The sequence below is a fragment of the Melospiza melodia genome, chromosome 1 (assembly GCF_035770615.1).
Source record: "Melospiza melodia melodia isolate bMelMel2 chromosome 1, bMelMel2.pri, whole genome shotgun sequence".
Taxonomy (NCBI): Eukaryota; Metazoa; Chordata; class Aves; order Passeriformes; family Passerellidae; genus Melospiza; species Melospiza melodia.
In genome coordinates, this window is record NC_086194.1 from 20,477,497 (window position 1) to 20,489,817 (window position 12,321).

General features: G+C 36.8%; 2 protein-coding genes across 14 annotated transcripts in view; one reads left to right on the plus strand and one right to left on the minus strand.

Annotated features, from left to right (window-relative positions):
- NSUN6 (NOP2/Sun RNA methyltransferase 6) overlaps positions 1 to 1,456 on the plus strand; it is a 21,722-nt gene extending 20,266 nt beyond the window's left edge. For all 7 annotated transcript variants that reach the window (XM_063150336.1, XM_063150344.1, XM_063150355.1 and 4 more), the window contains exon 13: positions 29 to 1,456. In XM_063150336.1, coding sequence (XP_063006406.1) covers positions 29 to 241 — 213 coding nt within the window. In that variant the 3' untranslated portion in view covers positions 242 to 1,456. The remainder of the gene's footprint in view (positions 1 to 28) is intronic.
- Positions 734 to 12,321, minus strand: part of CACNB2 (calcium voltage-gated channel auxiliary subunit beta 2) — a 249,161-nt gene continuing 237,573 nt past the window's right edge. For 6 of the 7 annotated variants that reach the window (XM_063150277.1, XM_063150268.1, XM_063150293.1 and 3 more), the window contains one exon: positions 734 to 8,403. In XM_063150277.1, coding sequence (XP_063006347.1) covers positions 7,915 to 8,403 — 489 coding nt within the window. In that variant the 3' untranslated portion in view covers positions 734 to 7,914. Of the gene's footprint in view, positions 8,404 to 11,582; positions 11,627 to 12,321 lie in introns of all 7 variants that reach the window. The other variant, XM_063150311.1, reaches the window with a different exon arrangement.

Genomic DNA, 12,321 nt, shown 5'->3' on the forward strand with positions numbered 1-12,321 from the left:
AATTTGCTTTTCTTTGTTACTTGAACAGGAACCTCACATTGGAGGAGAAGGCATGAAGGGAGCTGGACTATCACTTGATCAGTTGAAGCTGCTCCAGAGATTTGATCCATCTGCTGTGACATTGCAAGGAATGGATATTAATTCTTTGCAAGATTCTAGAGAAGATGACCTGATTTCTTTGGCAAATAAAGACTGTATAGGATTTTTCATTGCAAAATTTATTAAATTGAACAGTAAATAAGGATTTGGGAATGCAACCTGAAAAAATACCTCAGTGAGTCTAAGAACAGTTCAGACGTGAAGCGCCTTTCTTGCTGCTGCAGTGTTACCAGGCCAACGGGCTGACGGCAGGGTTGCTATGGCAGCACTAAAATCTGCCAGCTGTTCTGATGGGAAAGAGCCACAGGTTGCAGCAGAAAAGTCATGGCTGGGGGAAGGGCAGTATCATTTGTGAGTCTCCCTCTGCTTTTGTATTTACAGCAGGTCAGTGCCTGAATGACAGCTATGTTCACTCATACTGCTGCCTGCTCTGCTTTCCCCTTATCTGCTGCAGCAAGCGTAGGAAGGGGATGTAAGTTACTTTACAAAATGCAAACATAAAAAAATATATGGGAACTATTACAATGACTTTTGGAAAGGGTAGTTTCTGTGGAGGTTTACCAGTAGTTAGTTTCCTTAAATAGTGCTTCTCAAAACACTGCAACATTTTACAAAGAACTGTTTTATAAATTGATACTTAGAACCTCATTTCTCTTTTATTTTAATACAAGCAAGATTCTCTGTACACATAGTATATACACAAAATACGATTAGGCTTTGTAGCATGTCTTTTATAGCAGCATGAATATATTAAACCATCTCACTCTGGGAATGTAAATAAATATTGTTTCAACATCAAACTTCCCATGCATAAACTGTATTGGTTCTGAAATAGCCTATTGGACTGGCTGACAAGTGACAGTTTTAAAATCAAACATTTGTAACAGAAGGGGCTACAGTTATGATTAATGTATCAAAAGACAGAAAACAATGCGTAATACCATCTGAAATGTTGCAAATCACCTTTCAGACAACTAAGGATATTAACTCTTTATTGGTCAGAAAGCATCACCAGCTAAAATCATGAAAATTGAAACTGGGGAAGCATGCTAATGAAAACTGCCTTACTACATTGCTCAAAGTTTAAATAATCTGAATTTCTTAAAAGATGTTAGATGTATTTGAAAATTCTGCTTCAGTTCCAGTTTGAACAGTATTCTCAGTGCTGCTGGAACTGACAATAGCACTAAAGAAGGAAAGCTAAGGAGAAGGAAAAACAGAAACTGACATCTGTGTGTGTTTGGTGTTTTCCTCTCACTCAATCAATTTCCAGTTTTAAAAAGCATTATCTGAAAAAGTCTGTCTTTTCACACATAATTATTTGGTTGGATTAAAAAGAGCAATAGTTCTTTTATCATTTGTCTTTCTACTGTAAGAAGTGTGTTTTGTATTTGCTCACAATCAAAACCATCTATAAATTCTCTTTCTCCGTAGTCTGGTTGTTTACTTGTTTACTTATATTTTCCATAAATGTTTTGATACACTATGTTTTCTACTGCTCTTGAATAAAAACAAAATGTTTCTTCTGACCTGCCAAGGTTGACAAGTGAATCCTCTGTAAGGCCTATCCTAGCAGGATAGGAAAATGGAATTCTTGTTGGTCATTCCTTGCCATTAAACACACCATGTCTAAAGAAAATTGAAAGTAATTTTGTTTCATCAGTAGCAGGTGAGATATCCTATTTAGAGTCATGTAAGTTCATACTATAAACTTTCTAGTCTAAATATGGTGAAAATGATTACCTGGGAACAAAAGGGATGAATCTTTTATTGTAAGAACGTGTTGAAATCTTTAACTCAGTGCTAGTAAAAAAGCATTTTCTTATTTGCAGATTATAGAAATTTTGTAAACATTAATCAGCACACATAAACTATATACTGAAGTCTGTGTATTCATATAAAGTAAGGAACTTTACCTCCAGTTTCAGTAGCAGGATTTGTGCAATGCTGAATTTGAAAGAATTAAGATTGCTGAATTTTTAGTAGAATATTTGTTGAGACATCTCCCACTTCCTTTAGGTTTGGATGATTGGCATTTTAAGGAAGTGACCTCACTTGATATTTTCTTGGGGATGGGAAGAAAACGTAACTTTTAGTTAATTCCAGTGCAATTGCAGAGCAGACTTCACCTGAAAACGTTACTGATACATGACCTTCAGTTATTAAGGTTGTTTCTGCAAAGTCAGCTGGGAGCGTTAGAAGAGCACTCAGCACAGTGAAGGGACTGGCCTGAGCTGTTTGCCAAGGGCCCTGTCCCTGCTGGGAACAGGGGAGGGACTTCGTCAGGCAGGTCAGAACAGAAAATTAAGATTCACCAGCCCTTGAAGGAGCCAGCATCCTTTCTCTCACTACAGGTGTGGCTAAATTAGATGAATAAAGTTGGATGGATGCCCTTTTTGTTTTCTATTCCAATCTTACTGTGACTTCAGAAGTGGTAGAAATACTTTCTCATTGACAGTTCTGATGGATGGTGTATATATGTTTTAAACATATCATATGATTACTTTCCTGATAATCTTTACACACTGAATCATTGTGCAAGCACAATAAAATATATTTATAATATATTTTAATATATATATGAGATATTTATATATTAAATTTAAAAATTTATTGTCATTATAATGAAAGATTAAACCTACAAAATAGATAGATTAGGCATGCAATCAGATCTTGTCATTAAGAAAGTTGGAAAAGTAGTTTTCTCTATTTGCAGAAATAATGATGAGTAATAGTGCCAAATCTAAATATCTTATCTTGGTCAGTAGAAAGATTCTAAAATAGGCAGCCTCATATATTATGAAATACAGCTTTTTCTTGTTTCAATGTCACGGAATGCACCAGTTTTTTTGATCAGTTTTTTTGATCACTGGATTTCATATGCTTGTTAAGGAATGGGCTAGTGAGGGTGATCAATCAAGAAATTACTTTAGAGTGGGTAGTTTAAAATATAAAGAACCTTGTTTTTATGTTTGATTGTTCATGAATAAGAAATTTATGAGAAAATCCAATTTTGTTCTGCTAGAATTCATTGCAGAGTAGGTATGCATGACAGATAAAAGTGGCAAGAATAAAGGAAGAAATGAGAATATGGATGAGTTAAAAGAACCTGCTTAATCTCTATTATATCTGATGGAAACCTTTTCTGGGGCTGCGTAGGAATACATTTCTAGGGTGGTAAGTTATAAAAAGACACTGTCTATAAAACTACTGTAAGCTCATATGTAATAGTTTGTTATATAAAAGTGGGGAAATAAATTACAGACAAATTGCCAAGCAATAAAATTGATTGAATAACATTTGATTAAAAACATTCACAGTAAAAATGGCATCCACATATCTTACAGATGGTAGAAGAACTAAGATTTTGGTGAAAGATCTGCAATGAAGTAATAAAAATAAGTAAATGTACACCAGAAATGTTATATTACACTCTGAAAAATAATTTCTCTGTTTAGACCTTGTAATAAAGTTTTTTGCAATGTGCTTGATATTTATGGATGGAATAAAATGAAAGTCAAAAACATTTGGAAAACAGCTTTCAGGCTGATGTTTTAAAGCAATCAGAGGTTGAATGTAACCACAAATCAAAATACCTTTTGAAGAGGTTTTAGTAACTAACAAACACAGGAGGTGGTTTACACCAGCTCTTTTCCTTTGAACATCCACTGATTAAAAGCAGTCAGACCACTCACTTCATTCCAGCTGAGGGAATGATAATGGACTCCATTAAAACCTTTGCAGGTGCCCCAGAACCTGAGCATGACTTTACAAACCAACAGAGCTTCAAAATGGTAACTGCCAACAGATTCATCAAAGACAAAGTATTAAGGGGCAGTGTATTAGATCTGGGCAGGAGCTGCGTGTACAGGATGAGTAACCAGGTATGCAGGGAGAAGTAAAAATGGGCTTCTCCCTTAATTCAGGGTTCAGTGAGTGCAATTTCATTTCCTTAGCCTCCATTTATGATAAGGGCTATAGGTTAAGAGTATACAGATTTCTGTGAAAAGAGGTTTCTCTGAAACTCTTTGTGGTTTTAAAACTGATCTTTGTTGTATAAGTCCAGAGCCTTATGAGAAACTATGTATTTAACTTTATTCCTTGAGAAGCAAAAACTATGGAACTGTTCAAATTCTGAACTCTTGATGCCAGATACAGAATGAATTCATGAGCATTCTAGAAGAATTCTTTAAATTCTAGGCAGTAATTTATAGATCAATTTAGTAAAAATAGTGTTTTCAGCATATAATTCATACTGATGCTGCCTTTGTGCACAAACCTGTTTGCTTATTTGTCCCTACTGTCCTGTCCCTTAGCAGGCCTGGAGACTTTTACTGTCATCTCTTTCCAGTCCCTCTGGAAGAGAATTCCTTCTTCCATGACATCTCTGTGACACTAGACAACTGGTAAAGGATAGACTAAGGCTACTCAGCACTGATGTACAGTCACTTGAAAAAACACATAAAAATAAGGTTAACATCTAACATATACATGCAGATCTTGAAACGCATCCCATTTCTTCCATATACTGAAATTCTTTAGAAAAATACAGAGTTGAGCTGCCAAGACATACATATCACTTAACTATTTTATCTTCCTCCCTTTCCTTCTGTTTCTCTGGTTTTATTATCTTTTTAGTTCATCTGAATGGAAATTTTACAGGTTGTTTTGTACCACACATCCATAAGACTCTGGAGCTCACTGGGACCTTTACCATTTCTCAGATTCAAAACCCCTGAAACCAGATACAGAAGTATGAACTCATTAGTATCCTAATGCAACCAATATTAGACCTTCTAATGGCAAAACTCTGCAAAGACATTTCATCACAATAATCTTTGATATGTCCTCCACTTGGAGTATTTTTAAAGCTTCTTATTGACATAACTCTGTTAAAGTGCTTTTCAAAGTAGTGCTCAGCAGGCAGGTGGTATTGTGCAATATATGTAGTACAAGCTCACATTACAAATGATTTGTCACTCTTAAAACAGAAACTGAAAAAAAGTATCTCAGCTAATAAAATCTATTCAGTGAGTCTGCCTAAGAAATACAAGTGTTTGGTAGTATGTTGTCTATACATAAATAGCAGCACTATATAAAACACAATTCTATGAACCAGTTGGATTTGGATTTGTCTTTTTTTTTTAATGTTTATACTCCATGAATCAATATATAGGCCATACTTAAATACTAGAGCTTGGACTATGCTCTTTATTTTCTCATTTATTTGTCTATACACAAACTGCCTATGCCATAGTTTTCATATACTACTCAGTGCTTTGAAATTCTGCCAAACATTCCTTAAAAAATACTTTAAGAAAGCTGAAAAATAAACACTCTCTGGAGCAAAAGTAAAAAAAAACCAAACAAACAAAGCAAAGAACCCCACACCCAACCAAAAACCCAACAAAAAAAAAAAGAACAAAATATTCAAGGTAATGAAGTGGAATCACTTCTTAGACGACATAGTTGTCACGAGTTGCAGGGAGCAACACCATTTACTGCAGCTGTTAAATTAGCTAAAGCCAGGCTATACAGAGCAAGACAATATAATTTTCTTCTCACTTACATGTGATCTGATATGATTCTAACAACAGTCTTTTGATGGAATTTTTACAGATACCCTGAAAATTCTCTTGTATCAAAAACCAGTCTATGTACTCTTCTGTATCCATTTAGTAATACAACAGATCTACTTACCTATTCTTCCTTTCTCTACAAAGCCATTTAGTGATGTTTAGAATATGATGAGAATTTTATTTCTAGAAAAATAACCTTTTTTCTTGTGTTCCCCACAGTTCATGCTTTGAGCCAAAACCTACCCTTGAATAACCACAACAGTCAGCAGCACTGGGAGGAATGGCCAGATAACTGACAGCAGAATTTCCCACTCTTAGCTTGTTGTAAAAATGCTTATAAAGCACCAGGGAGAGGGGTAGGAGAGGAAGGGCAGAAAATGTTTAAGCGAGTTTCTTGGATGCTGGGCTAGGAGACTGGAGAAAGCATGCGCCTGCCATATATCTTATCCATTTCACTAAAATGATATTCAAAATCAGGCAATGCTGATATTCCCAGAATTGAAATAATAAATAAAAAGAACTTCCAGCTAAACTAATTATTAACACACTACAGTCTTTATATAATGTGCTATTTACAGGGAAATACAAAAAGTATTTCATTAATACAAGTACTACAAAGACTACATGTGATGCAGAACAGCTTTTACACTAGGCAAGGGTATGGAACCTGGAGTCAAAAATAATAGAGAATTTCCCCCCACTTACCAGTGCAACAGGCGTTCAGTGCAAAACAAACTGTGTTCACTCCCTTCCATTTCAATGCATTTTCTCTAGAAAGTTCCTAACAGAGTCACAGTCATTTTTCTATGCTCTCATCAGCAGCACAACAGCTTTGGTGAAGGAAAAGCAGTGAGCTGGCTGCAGAGTGGGAATGCAGAGAATTGGCAAGTGTAGAAAAAGTGGAGAAGCTACAAAAATTTATTTTCCAACAAAATAACCCTCCACAAGCTGTGTAAACTTTTCTTACTAAAACAAATACTCTAAAGCACAAAGATTTTACATTTCCAGTGAAACTCACAGTAACATTTGCCTGTTTTTACTCTCCTGAATCTCAACAAAGAGCCAGCAGATTTATGCTTTCCCAATTACCTGGGTCAGTAAATTCCCTCATATTCCCTGAATGCAATTTGGATTTTTAAATTAAGAGACAGAATGTAGAAATAGACTTTTTGGGCTTTTGAGTAACCTTTGTTTTCTTCAGTAGATTCTCACAGTTTGCTGCCTAACATGCACACGCACACGAACGTCAATCCACCACCCACCCACTCACATACACACCTCCAACATGTGTGCTCTGTTTGCTGACAGTAGAACAAAAATTAAGCTGTGCCCATTGCAATATTGTGACCTGAACCAAGAATAATTTATAGCGGTAAGTTCATTAACATTACCGTAACTTTAAAATGCAAAATTTGGTTTGCAAGGACAGCGTAAGGTATAAGAGTTACACCCTTTATCTCAAGCACTCATCCATATTTACAATAAGTATAAGCTTTCTGCTACAGAAGAAAAAGTATTTAGATTGAACACTGTTACAGATTTCCTAAGTGAGGCTAGTTCCAGTTGCCAGTAATTCAAAAGCAAATCTGCTGACTTGGCATTAGGACTCTAAAACAGTGTGATCAAACTTATATAGTAAGAAGGTGTCTGCAGAAATAACATTTATAAACTGTATATACAGTACACAGTACCAATACATAGAAAATAGATTTTGACTCCATGATCCCCTGTGTGTAAGGCAAGACTGAATTCTGTCTTCATACGGAGACCACCAGAGGTACAAGCAACAGAGTGGTGCTTAAATCAATATGCAAATCAAGTGCATACAAATTAAAAATCAGAGCAGACAAAAAGTTTTAGATTTTTTTATGTGCTGATCCTGGCTTGCTGAATACATGGGAAGTTATTAAACATCAAATGTACCTTTTTTTTTAAAAAACACTAACAACACCTTGATGGCAACAGATATTGTTCAAGTGGCAGCTACCAAAAACAGCTTGAAAAATGTCATAGTACAACATCAGGAACTCTTCAGTTGTACTACACTAATTCATATAGCACTAACCAAAAAAATAAGTATATGAATATTCTATTTCATGCTATTGCTATGCAAGCAACAGCAATACAAATCAGCATACAGAAGGATACCATATGTTCTGCAAAGAAGAACCCAAGATATTTTCAAGGGGCATTGTTACAAGACTTCAAAGAAACACAAGACTGCCAGAGGCAAAAGTTACTGACGGATGTAAACATCCCTGTTCCACTCTCCTGCATCGTTACGTTTTTTCTGTATCACTTCCCCATCCTTGTCACAATATTGGTCCCTTGATTTATGGCGGCTGCGCTGTTTGTTGCATTCGTTGTGGTCCTGCTCGCGGTCCCTCTCCCTTGAGCGGTGCCGGGACTCTCTGTGTCTGTGCTCACTGATCCCATGGGACTCGTCTCTGTGATTATGATCCCTGTGAGAATCATAGTGGTCACCGTGCTCATGTGAGTAGTCCTCCTTTGGCTCTACGTACGCTGAATCTCTGCTGTCTTGTGTTTCTGAGTCAAAAGTTTCCTGCCTGTGAAGGCCTCTGCCACCACTGCGATGGTTGTGGTGCTGGCTGGAGGAGGAGCGGTGCTGGGATTTCTTGATGGGTTCCACCCGTGCCTCCTCCTCAATGTGGGAACCGCTGCGCTCAGGGACCGCATGGTCATTCCTCTGGTCTCCTTGAGAGCCCTGCTACCAGAACCAGCAGTGAGGTCATGAGGTACACACACTGAAAAGCTTCCCCCAATACCAAATTCAACTAGAAAGTACCATGAAACCAATAAAATTTCAAGTACAGAACAATCCACTTTGAATCTAAACTAGGAAAGAAACCATTAGTATTCCACTTTTACTGAAAATTCAGTATTATAATACAAACAATTCTTTTTTCTCGCATCAGAATTTAGGGTGACACTTGGGTTATTCTGTGGCACTTTCTCATTTCTTGTGATGTTTCTGACTACTCCAGTCAGCAATCATTGTCACCACCCTCCAAAGAAAAAGAGAGCATGCAGAAACAGGACAAACTGCAGAAAAATTGAAAGGAGATATCATGCCAGGAGAGGGCATATATCAGTTGAGAGTTTACAGATGCGTGTCTGGCAACAGCTGCTATGGGAAAGTGATTTTAGAGGGCTGAGGCGGTGGATTCCAGCAAAGAACCAAAGTACAAAACCTTGGCTCTTATAGAGGAGTTTTTTTTTAAGGAAAAAAAATGCAATTGAATCTGGTATGAATAAAGTTTGTATTATGATACTAATAGTATCACTGACCTTCTGTTTTCTCCGCAATAATTTCATTTCTTCTTGGTAACGAAAAATTAAACATTGATCTCATAATTTTAAGAGCTTGAGAATACAGCCCATTGCCAAGAAAAGCAGGAGGAGAGTGATATTATCACATAGAAAATTTCCTAACACACCACTGCTATTAAAAGACCGAAATAAAAATTACCAGGCAATAAACCTACTCTTCACCCGCATAAATGCTTTGAAATCACTGCAAAATGAACAAGTGACATTATTTACCTCATTTGGGGATTTCATTACATTAACCTGCTTTTATTGCCAAGCTGCAGCTAAGGACTTTTCAGGCTTAATTGCAAAAGTTTTAACAGTAATATTGAAATTGAATTATGCTTCTCACATCAGATGAAGAATGTCAAGACAAAATCATCTCTGCTGCCACAAAATTAATGTAGATTTCACCAGAGATATACAGGCATTTGTTTGTGAGACTGTTTTGAATACCAAAGTTAGTCTTAAGTTTGCCCTTTTATGTTCAGAGTTGTCTAAAAATAAGGATTGCCCCAAGGGCAGTTCATGGACATATCTTCTTTCTTTCTATTTTGTGGAAAAGAGCTAGGGGAAGGAGGAAATTTTGTCCTTCAGCCACAGATCCTGGCAGGTGGGTTTCCTAGCAACCCAAAAAGTAAAATCATAGGAAATTGAAAAGGAAAATAATCTGTATTTAATCAGAAACTTATAAAAAGCAGCATATTTCAAATCAGAAACTTGGTAAATTTGACAAATCCCAATTTTCTAAGACAACATTTTATTATGCAAACATCTGAGAGACGAGCTGGGTTTCTAATTTGAAACAAACGGCATAGATGAGAACAAGGTAATAGGAATAGCAACAGAATTTCTTATTTGTTCTTGCTTTTGTGATTCTCAAGATGATTCTGCTTTACCAGAGGGGAATATAATAATTGTAAACATGAATAGATCTGTTCAAGGTGAAATGAAATGACTCAATGGAGGTGAATTGTAAATGAAATGAAGAGAAAACCAAAAAAGTCCAAAGCAGAAACATGCCTGCTTTGCATGTGTAAACACAACTTTCATCACTTCATCACCATGACTGACTTTAAGGCACATAAATATAGTACACATGTGAAACCCTATGGCTCTCATGTAGTCAAAGGCATTACCTACACATAATCATGACTAATAAAATCTGTCAGTGCTGTGGTCTGAGAACAAATGCAAAATTTGAACCTGCATTGGAAACACTGCTGCTCTTACAAGCTCAGATGCATCTTCTGTGCTATGATAAGCACATGAAAAAACAATGATTAAATTTAGAACCAATAGCTGCAATTTCAGAATGGTGTTAGGGCTGTTGGGATTTATGGACAAATTCATTGACAGTAACTTCCATTAAATATTACAGGGACACTGAACAGGTAATGTCTGAATTTGGATTAGAGTCCGGCTTTTTGGTTCATAACCGCATTTGGGCTCTGATTTGGAATAGATTCTTCAGTGCAGGATTTTTATGGCCTAATTTCATAAAGTTTTTTGTCTAAAATAGAAAAAGTTTGAGATAATCCTATTTCAGTACTCAGTTTGTACTTACAAAGAAGTAGGGGCTCTTGGAAAGAAGTTAATACAGCATTGAAAGAGGACAGAGAAGCCTTTGTCCACTGAGTGAATTTGCCTTGTTCCTTATTTCCAGCGGTCCCTGATCACCTGCACCATATGTGTGTAAGGTGGATCCAGACCTTTTGGAGTTATTTCCAACTATTTCCATACAATTTTGTTGTGAAGCTCCTCCTCAGACAGACACAAGGTCTTTGCCTATTTAATTTCAAACCATCCCAGGACGCCTCACGCCTTCAAGCACCACGCAATGCACACAGGCAGCTTCATGCTGTAAAAATGCCCCTCTGGCAGCTGGCAACACAAATCCCTCCTCACAATGTACACTGGGGACTTAAAAACCACAAACCCAAAATATGTTTCATGGCAAAGAGGCACTGCATTGGCCCCAGGGGGAGATGACTCCAATGCTCTGCAGTGCAATCGTGGCTCCCCCAGACCAAACAACTGGTGGCTTTTCCCTGTAGAGCAGTCCAGAAAAACAGCACAGGCAGAGACTTTAAATTCTCTAAATACAGGGTCTTAACACTGTTGAAATAATGGCTTCAGCCACCATCATTAAAAAACAGACCCAATCTGTGCTAAGGAAATGACAAGCTCAGGTTTGAGATGTCAGCTGAAGATGTATTGTAGGAAAATGAAATCAAAGGAACAGAAAAGTTTTATGTTCAATAAGGGATCCCTGTTGATTCACACTGCTGTACTAGTAGAGCTACAAACAAACTTTGAAACTGCAAATACATTCTCATTTTTAGTCCTTAAAATAAAAATCTGTTAGTTTGTAAGGAGACAGCACAGCATTCAGAAAAGTGTTATTAAAACTCTGCATAGTTCCTCCAGAGAATGTGGTTAATAGAATGAGTATGTGAGCTATAAATCCACACTCAAAAAGCATGAAAACACTTGAGCAAAATAATTTAGAAGTTTACAAAGCAAAGGAAGTTTATCTAGCAAGGCTGCACACAACAATACTGAATTTCATACTCAGAAATTCTTCCAGCTCACAATTTTTTCAAGGTGTTTCAGCTCTGAGGACAGAAAAAAAAGGCAGAAATGAGCTATAGCTTACAGTTTCTTTTCCTGCAACTGTATCTGAAAGCAAGGGAAGGAGATACCCTTCAAGATGGCTAAAGAAATTTTTCTTGTTAAAGAACAAACCTGTCAAGTCTGTGGTTTTCTAATGGGAAATAAATTATTTGACACAAAAACTTGTTTTGCAAAACCATTAAAAAAGAGCACAACTATTTGCATTTTAACTTGGGTGCAGATGCATTGTTTTCCTTTGATTTTCTAAAAGGAAGTGTTTTTCTTAGCCAAAGTTATGAATTATAACTTGCATATGTATGTAATTTATGGGCATATATTGAACTTACGTAGAAATTTAGATGTAGTAAGCCTTTATTTGATCTGGGACAGATCTATTTTATCCCCCTCTGTGTACTTCTCAGCCTCAAGGAGTCACTCACTACTTCTAATGAAGGAGTGAAGTAGTTTAAACACTTCATTTCATATCATGCAACACATACCCAAAGGACAGCATCTCCGTATGCTGAACACCTCAATAAAATGATACAAACCAGAAGTCAAAGGAGGAGAGAGGGGACATAATATGCCCATATCAACAGGCACATCATTGCAGAGGCAGGAATAAAGCCTGCTTTTGCCAGCTCACTGGAGAGTGTGCTCACTGGTCAGAACACAGAGCCTCTCTCAAGGTCTTTCT